The sequence below is a fragment of the Andrena cerasifolii genome, chromosome 1 (genome assembly GCF_050908995.1).
Source record: "Andrena cerasifolii isolate SP2316 chromosome 1, iyAndCera1_principal, whole genome shotgun sequence".
NCBI classification, from domain to species: domain Eukaryota; kingdom Metazoa; phylum Arthropoda; class Insecta; order Hymenoptera; family Andrenidae; genus Andrena; species Andrena cerasifolii.
This window is the reverse complement of record NC_135118.1, coordinates 1,240,980-1,258,714: the sequence shown is the minus strand read 5'-3', so window position 1 is coordinate 1,258,714 and position 17,735 is coordinate 1,240,980. Positions and strand designations below refer to the sequence as shown.

At 40.4% G+C, this 17,735-nt stretch overlaps 3 protein-coding genes and 1 long non-coding RNA gene across 9 annotated transcripts in view; 2 read left to right on the top strand and 2 right to left on the bottom strand.

The window, feature by feature from the left end:
- Positions 1-17,735, top strand: part of LOC143373660 (uncharacterized) — a 423,841-nt gene that overhangs the window by 95,134 nt on the left and 310,972 nt on the right. The window lies entirely within an intron of this gene.
- The window catches only part of LOC143374872 (uncharacterized), a 617,708-nt gene that overhangs the window by 371,326 nt on the left and 228,647 nt on the right, over positions 1-17,735 (top strand). The gene's annotated exons all lie outside the window — the stretch shown is intronic.
- The window catches only part of Wech (tripartite motif containing 71 protein wech), a 320,032-nt gene that overhangs the window by 141,623 nt on the left and 160,674 nt on the right, over positions 1-17,735 (bottom strand). For all 5 annotated transcript variants that reach the window (XM_076812920.1, XM_076812554.1, XM_076812740.1 and 2 more), the window contains one exon: positions 4,686-4,976. In XM_076812920.1, coding sequence (XP_076669035.1) covers positions 4,686-4,976 — 291 coding nt within the window. The remainder of the gene's footprint in view (positions 1-4,685; positions 4,977-17,735) is intronic.
- Positions 1-17,735, bottom strand: part of LOC143373387 (uncharacterized) — a 142,369-nt gene that overhangs the window by 19,342 nt on the left and 105,292 nt on the right. The gene's annotated exons all lie outside the window — the stretch shown is intronic.

Genomic DNA, 17,735 nt, shown 5'->3' with positions numbered 1-17,735 from the left:
TTTAAAAAGAGCATTATATAAAGTATTTAAATAAACAGTTTGTAAAGGCTTGTCGCAACAATTATGGTTAAATAATTCAAAAAAGAAAAATTAAGTAAACGTAAAATTTGGTAAAATTTCCATCATTAGAGGGGGATATTTTGTCCCCATTTTATGGCACAAATTGCATTCCGATATCTTTTGTAGTTCAAAAGTTATGCGAAAAATGCTCCAAATTCATCAACCCGGGCCACTAACGCGTCAGCGAGGTCTAATACCGCTGCTGGACCATTGCATACGTGGATAATGAGATCGGCGCGGTTGCACTCTTAAAATGACTACCGTTTTCTTACCCGTCTGCTACGTCAAATTTAATATTCACTGAAGAAAGTCAAAAGCACCCTCTACTGGCACCTAAAAGACCCTACACTTTCGTCATTGGCTCATAGATGGCGGAAGTATCGGCGCATGGTTGTAGTGGAATGCGTCCGTGAGGCGGTGTTGCCATTTTACAATTTCGCGCGCGCGCGGGTTACAACTTATAACGTTGACCCTGTATATGCCATGCACTGTTAATGCGATAGCGGTAATATTATAATAATGCGTGGGACGTTAAGCATTGGCACGTAACATGTATATAAACGGTAAGCAATAGCAGTATGTATGAGCATGAAATATGCGAGTACTAGAAATTGATAAAGATATGAAATACAAAAGCATTTAGCAATAAACAATGATACAAGAATGCGATAAGCATAAGCAATAAATGAGATAGAAATGCGATAAGCAATAAAGAAAAATATGAAAGGCGAGAGCAATAGTTACAATATAAATGGTGGTGATATTCAATAATAACATAAGTAATTATAGTCGCTTGCAATGGATGTCGAAGGTAAATTTCTCGTCGAGCGTAGTCGCACTGAGTTTAATACACGTTTAGCAAAATGTTACTTCCTTAGAAATGTTTCCGTAGAAGAGATTTCCGTAGAAGAGAGTTCCGTAGAAGAGATTTCTGTAGAAGAGATTTCCGTAGAAGAGGGCTACGGCCTCTGGGGCCCTTGTATTTATACGGTGTTTAGGTATGAGGGGTGTGCGCGGTATGCACCGTGACTCATGCACGAAATATGCGTCGCAATAGGACTTCCGGGGTTTTTATAAAGGGCATTCGAAAAGGACTTCGCAATATTATTTCCGGGGTTTTTATGAGGGGCGCTCGAGAAGGGGGACTCAAACTAGTTAAATGTGGTTTGCGTGTTTTGATTGGAACGAGGTAAGAGTGGCTTTGATTCGGTGGGTCGTAGAGAGGTCGTGAGACGTAGTCTCGATGTAAGAGGGTTTTTGGGACGAGGGACTTGTTTAAACTTTGAAGGTGAGGGAGGAGATCGTGCCTCGTAGGGCGTAGAGGGAAGGGGATTTCATAGTAGATCATCTTGAGATGGGGACCGCTAAGATACGTCGTCAAGGTGGTCGGTGGTTGGGAAAAAGGGGTAAGATTTGAATTCGAGGGATTTTGGCGAAGATTTGGAGTAATTTGTGGGGAAGACTCTAATTACGACTGCGCGAAAAATAGTGGGACGTCACACAGTACAATTTGTAATATTTTATTTTAAAGTATATTTTCGATAACACTAGCAATGAAAATACCAGCAATGAAAGTCGACAAGATTTGCACAATGGTATTTTCATTGCTGGTATTGTTGAAAATATACTTTAAAATAAAATATTACAAATTGTACCGTAACTGTTTTAAGCTACGAATGAAAATTCAGAGTAAGGTCATCAATAAACTGAAATAATTGTATTATAATAAAGGGCGTAATTTAACAAGTTCGCCTAGAGCGCAAAAAAGACTTGAGGCGGGCCTGCGTCAAGATTTTGTGAAGCGGTTTTCGCGCTCACGGTAAGCGCTTGCAACCATCACGCACGCTTGCCGCGCACGCAGCGTTCCATCTCGCTCCCCCCTTCGGCCAGAAAGAAGCGAGAAACGAACACTCGGAATTATCGCTCTGTTCACGATACGGGCTCAACGCCGGTCCCGACCAGCGAGCCGCTAACGAGGAAATACTGTATCTGTGTGTGAATATAGGTGTGTTTTTCGTAAATACTTAATCCGTAGTAAATATTTCATTATCTCTCTTAATATATTTCAGGACGATACGGAGGTGCCTCCGAGTAATACTAGTAATGATGGTGCGTCGTCATCATCCACAGCAGTAGTGGCTGCTGTGGATGGAAATATTCCGGACATCATGGTGGAGCGCAGCACAGTTTTGAACATCTCGGGGAAGAGGCCGAGGGCCGATTCTAGAGTGGATGAGGCTTATGCATTTATGAAGGTTGTGGAGGAAAACATGACCGTGAGGGACGATTACACAGCATATGGAGAAATGGTCGAAAGGAGAATGCGCAGTGCGAAACGTAGCAGCCGCGATACGGCAATTTTAAAAAATAAAATTGACAACTTCCTTTTTGAATTTGAAATAGGAGAAAGTGGAGCAATGGACGAAACTCCATCCGAAAGCCCGTTACTCGCAAGCACACCAAATGTAGCCCCCCACACATTGCCTGGAAACTGAACCAAAATAGATTAATGGTTTCGAGGGGTAAGTATTTTCTATGTGGACGCGTAGAGGAGATATGAAGTTCAACTTTGTTATTTTACATGGGATCGTATGCTTTTTAATACATTATTGGTTGCAGCTCGGCATTCTCTATAAAAAAAGTATTAAATCATGTATATCGAAAAGTTATTAGTGTTCTGCACTATACATAGTTTAATACTTTTTTATAGAGAATGCCAAGCTACAACAAATAATGTATGAAAAAGCATATGATCCCATGTACAATAACAAAATTTACCTCCATATGTCCTCAACGCGTCCACATAGGAAATACTTACCCCCCGAAACCATTTCACTTTTGTCTGACACATTTTTACTCTATGTACACTTTTCTTTAATTTTGTTAAATATTTGCCAAATGATTCAGTTTCTGGATAGTGGGTCTGGGATACATTCGATGTCCTTGCAGGTAACGGGCATTCGGATCGTGCTTCTGCTTCCCCTGTCTTTGTGTATGTTGTATGAGTGTGTTATGTGAATGTATTATATGATTGTGTTGTGTAATATTAAGTAATTTTAAGCAATATTAAGTCAATTAATAACATTTATTAAATACATTTTATATGATTAAATAATTGTGTGCATTATTACTTACCCGACAGTATTGTCGAAGAACTTCGATGATCGCTTCACACATTTCCGGCACAATGAATGATATTACTTGTTTCGATATTTTGAATAGATACATTAAACTGGCATAAGAATCACCTGTAGCCAAATATCTAAGCGTGACAGTTAATCGTATGGTGGGCGGAATTGTAGCACGATAATTTGTGTCTTTCTTTGCAATTTTTGGAGACACTAAATTCAGGAGCTCTTCGAAATCAGATTTTGTCATTCGTACAAAATTGATAAAACTACCTCCGTCGTTTAATAGCAACTGTGACATTAAATGATCACCATAATGTTCTTCATTTTCTCAAAAACGCCTTTTTCCACTAACGCCTTTTTCTTTTGGTCGATGCTATTACAATCAACGCGGCGCCAACACAAATAACTGTGGACGGTTTCATGGCTAGTAAATAGAGTTTGGTCTGGACGCCGAACGATCTTGGTCATAAAAGGTGCGGGACACAAGTTGCCGAGTGGCCGGACACAAGTCGCTGGATACCAGCCGCTCGGTAAAAGTCGCTGGGGACAAGTCGATGCATCGCAGTGAGTCGCCAGGCGACTCGCTGGATTCGCTGGCGACAAAGTTGCCAGTGATTGTTGCCCGGCCTATACAAGCCTTAAGTAGTAGAAATTACGAAAAATTACATTGTTTTAGAAAATAACGACACGTGACGTTTGAAATCACTTTTTGCGTATATTTTTCGTCCTTTCAATGCCTTTCAAAATTACAAATTTTCAATTTTTTTAATTTTACTGGTTTGTCCACGAACCAGAAGTATGTTCCTCAAAATAAAACATGTTTCAGGCCAATCGGTTAATAACTTTTCAAAATACAGGTTCCACCGATTTTAAGAACACTGTTTTGAGAAAAACGCGTTTAAAGTTTTACGTGATTGCCGAGTGGTTGGGTGTTACTCACGCATTTGCCGCTACTCAAATGTCTATACCTTCGCGAATTTTACGAATTTAAAAAAATCCTTTTAAATACGTATTCCTAAAAGGTTGAACGATATTTTTTACCTCTGACACTGATTCGTCTGGGAACTAATATTTAACTTCGACTTTAATCGTCTCTGCCTAAAACCATGTATAAGCAGTCTCAGAATTTCAAGCCTTATCACTGTACAAAAGTTCATAAAATAATCAACGTTGCACACTTCGGGACATATTAGAAAGTGCGAATTGCAGCGCACTTGGTCTCATTTTCATTAAGGGAATCTTACCAAACCATTAGTAATACCTTTATGAAGATGTAATAAAGAGCAAATTTTAATTTCTACTAGTGGATGACCCGTACACAGGGCTCATCGCTCTTGGCTGTCGGGCGTCGGTTGAGGGTTTGTTGCTGATGATCGTCTTCTCAGGTTGTATGCACGCATACAAGTGGGGAATACTTTACTTACAATTAACGTTGAATTTTCAAAGTACAATCAATTTAATTGTAAGCAATATAAGGCTAAACTTAATGCTTACCAAATGTCGATTCGCAGAACACGGAGCGCAAACTGCGTTAATGCAATTCTTGCATCTGTTACTAGTGGAATATCCAGTGTGCGAAAATTGAATATTACAGGAAGCTGGTCCATTGAAGTTATCACCGTTTACAACTTGGAGCAAGCTATGAATCAAGGAGTCAACGCTAAGATCATCTGGAGATTGGCCGTAACATTGGGAATTGGTGCTACTTCCTGAAGATCCAGTACACGGTGAACTTGCATTAGAGTAACCGGATTTAATATATTGCCATGGAAGTTTATTTGTCATCTGTAATAAACCAAAGAGTAAACAGATACAACAAATTGACGATACATAAGTAGTAGGACACACGTACACATGCACTTTTATGGTAATAAAGAATAATATTAGAAAACGACTTTTGGAAGTCATAACAAAAGAAGATTCTTTCGTAATATGATAGATACTGCATATTCATAGAATCACAAATCAATAGCTATTTATTCCAGAAGTAACTATTTAGAACCTTAGAATACACACGTGTAGATTCGTGATAATAACCCGCCTAGCTGATATTCTATCTCCATTTTCTACGAATGAAAGTATATTGGTAAAATAAACATTCATGAAATCATTCTGGAACATTATGCTCTGCTGTTATCTGGTGGATCCGAAAAAGTATAAAACTTTAATTTCAGGGAAACAATCCATATGTTATATCAGGGCCATCCAAGCACTTGTTCGTACGAGCAGCCGCGTGTTGCTCTTCGATCTTGAAGGCACCGAGCCAGGCCACTCGTAGCCCCAAGAGCAAAAATTCCATGGTGTGGAAATATTATGAATTGTAGAGACCGGGGCGTTCCCGTTCATCCTTAGTCACTCACACTAAGCCACTATCCCCACTCTTTTACGGCTGCCGCTCTTGCCGTCGCACGGTGGTCTGAGTTGCCAAAAACGTGATAAAAAATCCTTACGTTCACATTTCACCATTTATGATTATGAAGATGGTCATTCGTGAGGTTTTTGGGGTCGCAGAATCTGATTTCGCGATCTTATTATTTCGAAGGTTTATTAGATTGAAACTAAGCACTATAGGGGGGAGGGGGGCAATAAAATTATATTATGTTTTGTTTAACAGTACTGTCTGATTTGGTTAAGTTATTTGAAGTTAATTACGGCATCAAATTTATAAAAAGTAACACAGATGGCGTTTTCATAAGAGAAAAAGGTATTGAGCGCGCGGGAACTAAGAGGTCAATAATTTGTATAAATTCACACTTCAGATATTGGAAATGTATTCATTTATCCATAAGATGAAATGATGCATCCATTCAATGTTATTAAAATATATAAAAATTTATAAATAACGGTAAAAGTAGGTATCTGCGACCCACCATGTTTCTACTAGTGATAAGCATCATACCGCTCCAGCAGTATCGATACCTAGCGGTAATATAGCGTGGTATCACAAGCACGTATGGATACGTAGGTATCAGAAGGTATCGATACCGAAATGATATCTACTCAAAAGCAGAGTTCGGGGGGATTCGGTTCTACTGATGGAGGGGGAAACACCTACAGCAGCGGTGGTAATGTGTGCATGCTGCGCCAACTGTGCCTGCGTCCTCGTTGACTGTATACACCGACCTTTAAGGGGATTAGGCAATTAGAAACTCGATTTTTTGTATTTTTCGAAAGTACTACCCAGCCCGAGTAAAATGCCGTCTGGTTTATGTTAAAATTTGCAAAATTCAGGATTTTAGAGCCGAAAAGGTCGAGCGCGTCATAAACCATTTCTGTGCGCACGCAGGTAGACTAATTCCTCTTTCGAAACTTTAAACACGTTTTTCTCGGAATCATATTTCTTCTTCGTTTTGCAGTGATTGCGGAAAAACGGAGGTACAAGTCGATTTGAAAAAAAATTCAGCATATGTGAAACATGTCTAGTTACGACCTGAACCAACACGTAAGTCTGTGAAAACTTCTGTTTTGACAAAAAAAATGGCTCTTTTCCCTGGCGAAAACTCAAGTTTCTTTAAAATTTGCTGTTTTACAGCCGTCATTTTTATAATTTTTTTTTTCTTTTTCAATAGGTTCGGGGCAGAATGGGGGTCAGAGCAAAGTATCAATTTCAGAGGATACTTCATAATTCAATTTCTTACGGCCAGAATCACTGCAAAATAACAGCGGATCCAGAAAAAACACCTATATATCAGATAACTATAGCGCTGTCATACATATGTATATATTATTCAAGTATTTTTTTTTACTGTTTATAGTATTAACAAACATTACGCAAAAGTACTAGTCACAATTTGTATTCATTTCCTTGTAATTAATTCGCAAAAAATTATTGATTTTCGAGTGATCTGACTGCCTTGTCCCCTTAAGGTCTGCGCACACATATCCGTTCCGTGTCAGTTCCGTGGTCGTAAAAGGTATCGGTTGCTTATTTTAGAATGGAGCAGCACACACTTGTCAGGTCCGTGAAATTCGACGGTCTCTCCGTACCCGGCAGTTCCGGGCCGTCAGGATCAGTGTTAAAAAATATCGTTTGCGTGCTTTACAATGGAGCAGCGCACACTTGTCCGGGTCTGGAATGTAAGCAGATACCAGTGTAGAAACCGTTCAGTGAAACTAAAATTTGGTTGCCAACGATATTTGGGCATTTGGACTGACAGAGTCCTGAAATCACGGAAAGGTGAAAGGGACGACCTTTTTTTATGACCGGAAAAGGTTCTCGAGTCGAAGCTCCCGCACCACGCGCTTCGGGGGTCTCAGACCCTGGAGTCATAAAGACAAGATCAGCAATAGGCCACTCAGTAATGAAAATGGGAATTTCTATACTTAATATTAGATCTCCATAAAAATATCACCAATGGATTGCTGGAGTTTTTGCAATGAAAATTATACCAAATATGATATAACTCTGATCGTTATTAATGATTGTAATGAAAAGAGTTTTGTATTTGAATTAGGGAAATGGAGCTGGATGTGCGTTTCAACAGGACTTGCAAACTTAGAGGTCTTTCACACGGCGATACATGTATCGCGATACGTGTATGATGCATACCGATTTTCCATTGATCATTATAGCTTCCATAGGAACCGTTGACCCGACTCGTATCGCGATACTGATTTTGTCTACCCCGCAAACTTGTCTATGTACCTTTTGGTAAGTGAAGGTGGTTGGAAAATTTCAAGATCTATTCCGTTTGTATAAACATAATGTTGCATTTTTTATGTTCAATTTTCACTGCTAATATATTTTCAGAAACACTTAATGTAAAAGAAGCTCTTAAACTGTACAATTTCACCTACGCGCCGTTATACTAAAAAATCACACGCGATTACTCGCGATGAGTATCAATACACTTGCTAGAGGGACATAGGAACAAAAGGGGTAGTTCGCGCAAACTACCTGTTCCTGGGTCCCTACGTGATGTGCGTTGGCCCTGGTCGCGAGTAATTGCGTGTAATTTTTTAATACAATAGCGTGTGGATGAGATTGTATAGACTAAAATGTACTTTTAGCAGTGGATTGCTGATGTCGAGGAACGCACCCATTTACAGGAAACCAGATGTTTTACTATGTACCAGCATTGGAATAAAACTTACTTAAATCTACCTACTTAAGGAATTTTTAAATTTTCATTGCAGGCACAGAAAAAAGTGGAAAAAGCGACCTTCATTATTTTCTTCGATAGCTATTCTAACCAATTGCGATTTTTTTCAAAACGACAAAACATGCCACCTACTTAGGAAACTAATACTTCTAGCTTCTAAAAAAGACTCACGTTGTTTGGACCAATTTTAAAAATGTTATTCTGTTTTGATGGGTGTACGAATATTTTTGTCTCCTACTGACTGGCAGAACTCTACAGCAGGCTTGCAGAAACGGCTGAATACGGACTGACCGGGCCAGAGCAGGCCTCCCACACAGTTGTCAGTGAAATTAGGGACACCGCACGGACACGGAACGAATACGGAAATGACACGGAGCGGATATGTGTGCGCAGACCTTTACTCGACGATACGGCGCACAATGGGAGAAAATGACATAGTCGCGGTCAAAAATCGATTCCCACGCCAAATCGAAATGAAAATCAAAGAAACTTGTTATACTGGAGTACAGTATTGTCTCGTTAGCGACTCGCTGGTCGGGACCGGCGTTGAGTCGGTATCGTGAACAGAACCCTAATTCCGAGTGTTCGTTTCTCGCTTCTTTCTGGCCGGAGGGGGGAGCGAGATGGAACACTGCGTGCGCGGCGAGCGTGCGCGATGGTCGCAAGCGCAAAGGACAGAATGTCAGGCGTCCGAAAGACGGAGCGAGACAAAACATCAACGCGTCGTCGGTCTCGTACCGTCCTCGCTCGCTCTCGTTCCATCTCGCTTCAGCTTTCGCCGGGCAAGAGTGAGACAAAAGTGGTGGGGATAGCGAAGAGTCGGTATCGTGTACACAAAATCGAGTCGCTAACGAGGAAATACTGTATTAGATATCGCTGATTACGAATCCGTTGCACGATTTATGAAAAAGAAGATGGCGGATCCAATATTGCCGTCCAAACTCGACTAAAAATAGTAAAATAGGAATCATGCAAACGAAAAACGTTGTTTCTTGAAGTCCTAAAGCTATAATTTTATATTTTATGAGTCTAGAAAGTTGCATTATACAGTATAGAATACTATACTAAGGAATAGTTGCTCAAAAATGGTGGATAACAATAAAAACCCAACATTGTTTACTAATTTTATCATTTCTGTGGCAAATCCTGCAAATACATAATTAACCTAACCATTGAATATCTATCGGAGACGAAAATAAAGATTATTGACATAAAAAAATGTTAGTAAAATAGTTTACCAATAATTTGTTTAAACAATTTTTTAACGAAGTGACAGTAAAATCCATTTCAAACAATCAAATTGATCATATTTTGTTGTAACATTATTATAAACAAGTGATTGTTATTATACATATGTTAACATAATATATTACAGATTTCGTGCAATGGATTCGTAATCAGCGATACCTAATACCCCAGTATAGCAAATTTCGTTGATTTTCGATTTGGCGAGGGAATCGATTTTTGACCGTGACTGTCATTTTCTTCCCACTTTGCGGCACTCCGAACCAGGTACGGGTTAGGGTTCGGTTCCCTAACATGCCACATGTCATCCAGATTGCGAGGACACTACCCGCGATGCCTCACCGAGTGTTGCGACTTTCGACCCTCGAAAGGAGTTGGAATTAGAGCTGTTTCAGTACTCGGAAAAAAGAGCCGAGCCGAGTACTCGAAAAAAGCGAGCGGCTCGAAAGAACCGAGTAGCTCGAAGAAAATCGAAAACTCGAATTTTTTCTAGCGGCTCGAAGAGAACCGCGCGGGCCGAATGTACATTTTTCGAGCAGGTCAAAATTTTGGAGCAGTCCAGGTGTTCCGAGTAGTTTCAAGCGTGAATGTTTTGAATGTTTTAGGAAATGTTTATCTACTGAATAATGGTTCTTATTAATGTGAGTAATTAAAATGTAAACTGCAAATGAACATATTCTCTAACTAGTGAATTTAATTTTACTGCTAGGTCGGTACATCTGCAGTATCGAGAAGCACACCGTTAATGTTTCAAAACGTCATAAAATTTACTTTGAGTTTGTACGCAAAGGGAAGTAGGAAAATATGACTCAATTTTCAATTTCAATAGTCTTTTAGTTCGCACTTGCTTCTATGCTCGGATGGCCGGTTCTTTTGGGAGGGATGCAAATCCTGTTGGTCCTAATACAATCTGGTCTAGCAACTTACACACCTCCTAACCCTAACCAATCGAACTTGCATCTCTCCCAAAAGAACCGGCCATCCGAGCGTAGAATAAGGTACGAACTAAAAGACTATTGAAGTTGAAAATTCAGTTATATTTAACTACTTATCTTTGCGTACAAACTCTAAGTAAATTTTATGACGTTTTGAAACATTAACGGTGCGCTTCTCGATACCGCAAATGTAGCTACCTAGCATTTCTGACGGGAAATAATTGTCCAGCCTTTGGACCTGCTATTCCTGGCGTAGATCTTTGGCAGGTAGGTATCTGTTTCAACAGGCAATACCACCCGTGGTGCCAGCAAGACTGCCCCAGGTGCTTGCTATTCCAGCGGATTTTCTTCCAGGGAAAATCAGTAATTTTGCAAGCGCAATATCTTAAAAACCAGTGGAAATAAAGTGTATACATTAAAGCTTATTGAATTTGTCTTGGAACGCACTATCAACTCAGGTCTTCAAAAAAAAATAGTTCCATTTGAAAAACCGAACTTGACCATCGTATCTTTTAAAATAATAATCGAAAACAAAATTCGTTCGCGCTAATGAATGGGCCACCTCGAACCATGCAATTCCCTATTTTTTTTATATTTTTATCGACAATACTTTAAGAGATATCGCGCTGTCCACTCCTTAGTGGGACACCCTGTATATATATATATATATATATATATATATATATATATATATATATATATATATATATTCTATTATAACATTGCATTGCTACCAATATTCCAACAGTTTACTATGTACTAATAGTGGGTCAGATTTTTAATTAAAAACTAAATTTTAGATTCACACTATGGAAAAATGCCGGTGATACACACTCGGGGGATTCGTGAATACTACAACGTGTATTGCGGCCCCTGGGGCGGCGTATTGCCTTTCGAATATCCAAGGGTATATGAAAAATTTCTGCAGCTGACATGTCTCCATGGACGAGACATCAAATACATAAACACAAATGACATTTCCCGTCGAAAAATTTGTCAGCGATGCTATACACACATCCCCGAAATGCACCGAGCGCGCTATTTGGAAGCTTCCAGTTATTTAATGGCGCATACCACATATTAGTCGATTTAGTCGATTTAATTGCGACCTATAGAGGGAGGGGGGGGGGGAGCATGCGGCACGTGCCAGGGTCCCGGGCGTAGTGATGGGACTCCGGAGTCGGTTCCCAGCGCTTCGAATCGGTCTTGAATGTCAGCCGACTACTTCGAAGCGCTTCGAATATGATTCGAAGCTTAAAAGTCTTGAAAAGTCTTGGTCGGCTTCGAAGTCTCGAATCTCTTGGCTCGAAACCTTGGTAGGTACCCCGTGGCGAGGCCAAATTTTATGGCTTTCGACCCTCGAAGGGGTTTGAATACCATTAGAAAGTGAGAAATGTCTAGGATTTCCGAATTTCTTATCAGACCTTTGCGAAAACGACGCCAATCGATTCCTTATGTTTCGCCGATGAAACTAACACCAAGAACGACGTAATTCGGACCATAATGAAGGAAATTCCATGAAAAATCGAATTATATCATTTGAAGCTGCCTTCGTTAAAAATATTTCGATTTACATGAAATTTGATACGATAAAGAATAAAGAATTATTTTATTTCTGAAACAGGTATGAAGTCGAGGTTAAGTTCGACTTAAAGTTCGAGTTATCATATATACATTTATATCTATACGTTATTCGTTTTTATAGCTTGCAGTGTGTACATATTACGAATGTTGATATGTAGGGAATGACAGAAAGAAAATGAACTAAAATAGAAACCGTTTTCTAATAACTGGTACAAAATTCATAAAAAAATAAATTTATTGCTTATATATATGTTGCTTATACAATAATCAACGTCGTATTAATAATGTCGACTAATAATGGTTTTATTGCTTCTTTAGCAACAAGAATTGATTTAATCTGGTATCTTTTAATCTATTTCGTTTCAGACTGATTATTTCTCCCGCCGTCGAAAAAATTCTTTCGCAAGGCACCGATGTGGCAGGACAGCACAAAATTGATTTCGCCAATTTCGCGAGGTTCGGATACGTAGATGTATTGTTTTTGCCAATATTGCAATGGATCGGAAGTTCTAGCAGCATAACATTCTGTTATGTAATTTTCGAGTTCGTTTGTCGGGCCACAATTCTGTGCACTAATCAAATTTCTTTCAATCACTTCATTGTCAAAAGACGACCACAGCACTGATGTGTTATTAGGATTAGGTGTTACGTTAATTGTGTCGGATGAGGTATCGGCAGTAACTGCTACATTTATATTAGATATTTCATCTATTATTAATTTCTTTGCTTTTTCAGCATTTTCGCTGAACCTAACTCCTAGTGCTTTGAAACGTGGGTCGAGAATTGTCGCCATTGCATGTGCTGAATTAGTTTCTATGTGAATAAAATAGTGACATGTCATCTCCTTTAATTTTATGGCTAAAATATTTTCACGATTTAATTCGAGGCACTTGTGTAATTGCTTAATGGCTACTATAACTTTAGAGATGGAGACTTTCGATTCTGTACTAAATTCCATTGTTATAGAGGAAAATGGCTGTAATATTGGTAACATGTTGGCTAATGTGTCCCACTCATTGTCAGTGAGGGACTCGAAAGAAATGTCAAAGTATTCTAATGCTGATTCTATTGCTTTCCTTTGTTCTACTAATCTATTAAACATGTTGTATGTTGAATTCCAACGTGTGTCAGTTTCTAATATTAACTTATGTTGCGGAATATTGAATTCATTTTGCATTTCCTGTAATTTGTCTTTCGCTAAGCAACTTGATTTGAAATAACACACTATACTGCGACATTTTTTTCGGATAGTTACTAAATCGTTAATGGCTGCTAAAGATTTTTTTACAACTAAATTTAAAGTATGGGCGAAACAGAAAACGCTAGAAACTGATTTTAGATTTCTTACAGCCGCAAGCATATTTGCCGCATTATCTGTTACAGCACATTTTACTTTCTCATTTATATTCCAATGGCAAAATATGTTTTTTAATGTTTGGGATAACGCATGAGCTGTGTGGCTTCCGGTAATTTTTTCGGTTTGAAGCGTACGTGTTTTAAATTCAAAATCCTTATTAATATAATGGCATGAAACTGATATAATATTGTCTAAGTTCACGCTGGTCCATGTATCAGTAGTGATGCAAACGGCGGAAGCAGCATCAACCTCTGCTTGTATAATACGCCTTTTCGTTACGTACTCATCATCCACGAACTTCTTCATTGTCTTTCTGCATGGGATAACATATTTTGGATCCAGATAATTGATTAAAGCTCGAAAACCTTTATCATCGACAATAGAAAATGGTTGTAAATCCAGTACAATTAAATCTACTAGCATTTTGTCCAGTTTTAATTTCCTTTCGTCATTATCTAAAAACATATCAAGACTACTGTTGTAACTGAACAGGGAAAGAAAGGCCAGACCAAATGCGTTGCGCGGTGAATGTACAATATACACCGTACTTACCAGTATAAGGGATGCCGGATGATTCAGAAGATTCTTGTCGCTTTTGAAGATTATGAACATTCTCCAAATGTTTTATTAATACACTTGTTGATTTGTTCGTTTTAAACTGCTTACAACATTGCATGCATTGTACTTGTCCGTCATTGCTTTCTTTGCAATGTGCCCAAACCCACGATCGTTTTGACATTTCTGATATGTACAAAAATTACACTCACACGTTCAGCACGGTCACGACTTTACCGATTTGTGAATTAGATTCACCGTACTATCGCTCGCACGAAATGCTGACACAAGCTGTCACTTGAAAGACGAAATAGTACTGTTGTACAAAATGTCACTAATATTCTGAATTCAGGCACGACACGTTCGCATCGACTGCTTAAAAGACTCTGCCGTTTTCATATTCATTTTCCTCGACGAAGGCAACCCTGTCATAAAAAAAGCCTCCTCCATAAATAGAAAAGAAAAAACCTTCTTCGGATTCGCATTCACAGGAACACGACGTGTAGTTGCAGGTACAGAGTCCAAAAAGTCTGCTGCACAGATGTGAGATTGCCCTGACCACATTGCATTACGACGAAGAAAAAAAGCGCGCGTTCGCGCGCCCAATTCTTGTTGTATTGTAAACACAAACCTTTATCAAGTATATATAATTAAGCCTGAAAAAGCATCTGGTTACCATGAAGTATAACAAAATCCTTAATGAATTATTATAATTATAAAAAATGTAATGAATTCTTCATTATCTTCAAATATCAGTAACTATACAAATATATATGATGAAAAAGTAAAAACTGTTTCAAAGTGTATTAGCCACGAACTAGCCAGGTTGATCGGCCAGAGTGTCTCGCCAGGGTCGCGAGTTATGATTGTATCGTGCCGCGAATCAGTCAGCGGTGGTGGTCTGGACAGCATAAGCAATACAAATTGCTTGTGCAAAAGTAATCCGATTTGCGTGACATTTGGTATGATGTTCATTAGAAAAAACATAAGGATTTCATTGGTGTCACTTCCATATCGATACGATAAAGAATAAAGAATTTCTTAATACGCTGAAATGAATATTTCACCCTCGACAGCGGGGCGCCGACCTGGAATCGCTGCGGACCGCAGCCTACGGTCGGCCGAAGATTCATACCTGTTTCCGAAATAAAATAATTCTTTATTCTTTATCGTATGGTTATGGAAGTGACACCGATGGATTCCTTATGTTTTTCCGATGAAAATCATATCAAATTTCATGTAAATCGGACTATTTTTAACGAAGGCAGCTTCAAATGATATAATTCTATTTTTCATGGAATTTCCTTCATTATGGTCCGAATTACGTCGTTCTCGGTGTTAGTTTCATCGGGGAAACATAAGGAATCGATTGGCGTCGTTTTCGCAAAGGTCTGATAAGAAATTCGGAAATCCTAGACATTTCTCACTTTTTAATGGTATTCAAACCCCTTCGAGGGTCGAAAGCCATAAAATTTGTCCTCGCCACGGGGTACCTACCGAAGTTCAAACCAAGAGTTTCGAGACTTCGAAGCCGATCACTACTTCGAATCCGTTCAGACTTCAAAGCCGACCAAGACTTTTCAAGAGCTTCGAATCGTGTTCGAAGCGCTTCAGATCCCATCACTACCCGAGCGTACAAGCAATCGGAGAGAGGGAGTTCCCCCAGGGCTGACCGCGCCGCCCGGTGTGGTCGCATCTCTTTCCCCTGCGCTGCCACGGGGTCCAAGAACTTCCCTTCAACGGCCGTAGCCGAGCAGAAAGGGACGACTTGCCACCTGGTCCGGAGCACCACACCATCTACCTAGCACGGCACAGGAAGACGGGCCTCCTCCCAAAGGAGGGGGGAATGGCTTTGGATGGCCGCCCCCTCATGGTACGCATTAACCCGCCAGGATTCTACCCCGTTTCCCGGGTACGCGTCCGCTTTTTATAGGCCCGGGCCAGCTTGCGGACGGTCCGTACTCACGGGGGTGACCATCGACGAAAGTGGGCGATCCCTACCTAAGAGGCACGTATAGGTGCGCCGGAGTCATTATGCGTTGGTCACCACCCGCCCCTAGCGGCACTCCGCATTCCTGAAGAGGTGTGTAGAAGCCGGTGCACCGGTATTGCTAAGTGCTTGGGGCGCTAACTCCAGTCTTACTTTCTTTCTCTTGACACCGCTACCCTGTCGCGGTACCGGACTGAACATGCCAAGGTTCGGTCAAAACCGAACCACGGTTGGGGTAGCTGCCTCACCATCTTACCTTTCTATTAGAGCTGGGAGGGGGGGAGCTCTGCCCCCTGGTGAATCACGTCGAGGGGTAGCGCTCCTCTTCTGACGGAGATGAGCCATAGGTATATTTCCATGGGTTCACCTCCTCCAGGAATCTCGAAATCTTGTCCACACACAGCTTGCTTACACCTCTGCTCTTATAATATCCATACCGAGTATCCTCCGACGGGTTACCATTGTACGCGGACACTCGCACAGAATGTGCACCAAGTCCTCCCTGATGACCTCGCATAGCGAGTACAATTCTGTTTCGCTAGCCATGATCCTATGTAAGTAAGCATTCAGTGGCACGTGTCCGCGTAGAATGCCCACCATATTCCTTGCTTTAACTCTTTCCATTCCTATCAATTTTTTGTCCCTGTCCCTTTTCGGTTCGGGGCCCAACAACAACTTCGCCGTCTCACCGTCATTCGTCTCCTCTCTCTTCCTTTTCCTGGCCTGATCTCTCCAATCCCTGATACCGGCCTTGAAGGCCACATCGGCTATCAGAGAGATCGTCTCGTCCATCTCAGGAGCCATGTTTGACCCTGCCCTAGCTAGTCGATCTGCCCTCTCGTTGCCCGCTGTCTCCTCGTGTCCTGGTACCCAGTAGATGGTAGTCTTGGCTCCTCTCCTTCCAAGCTCGTTCAACGAAATTCTGCATTCCAGTGCCAACTGGGCAATGGAACATACATACTCCTGCTCAACGCTTTGATAGCAGCCTGGCTATCCGTGCATATCGCTATTTTCTTGTTGTGTCGATTTCCTCTGGTCATTACAACGGGTTCCCTACCACCTACAGCCCTTCTCCGATTTCTCTGTTCCACCTCCTCCGCGTCAAATTCTTTTTTAATACTCCGAACACATTCTAAGATGGCGACGATTTCCGCCTGGAACACCGTCGCACAGTGGGAAAAAATTGGTGCGTCACCGGCCAAAAATCTATAACTTTTGAACAGATGAAGATAAAGTAATAATTCTTTTTGCTTTAATGAAGTTGATGTGTCCTTCATTAGTTACATAGAATTATGTTACTTATATTAAGTAATACTTAATTAGATTAACTAATACAATAACATTACTTACATTATTTCTATTTAATATTCAAAAATATTGTAGCGTGCGTAGCATCGAATTTTCGAGCGGAGTAGAAGGCGACCAGGTAAGGTCATAAAGTTCAAGTGAAGGTTTCGTGACTGTTGGATTTGCCTGGCGACGAAACCTCCCTTGTTCTCAGGGCCTGGGTTTTTTCCAAAAGTTGTGCACGTGGTACGCGTTGCTTGCGATTCTGGAAGGAACGCGACCGTTGGGCATTCGGCTAGAAGGACTCGAGTAGAGCGGTTGTTTTTCGTCCGCTCGATATTTTCTTTGAAGTAGTTTTTTTTGTCTTAAAATAAACCATATTACTTGTTGAGTTTATTAAGTAGTGTACCTTATTACCACCCTCACGTCCCTCACCTCAATATTTTTTCTGGGGAGTCTTCTTGAATATCCCTCCCCTTTTGTTGCAGT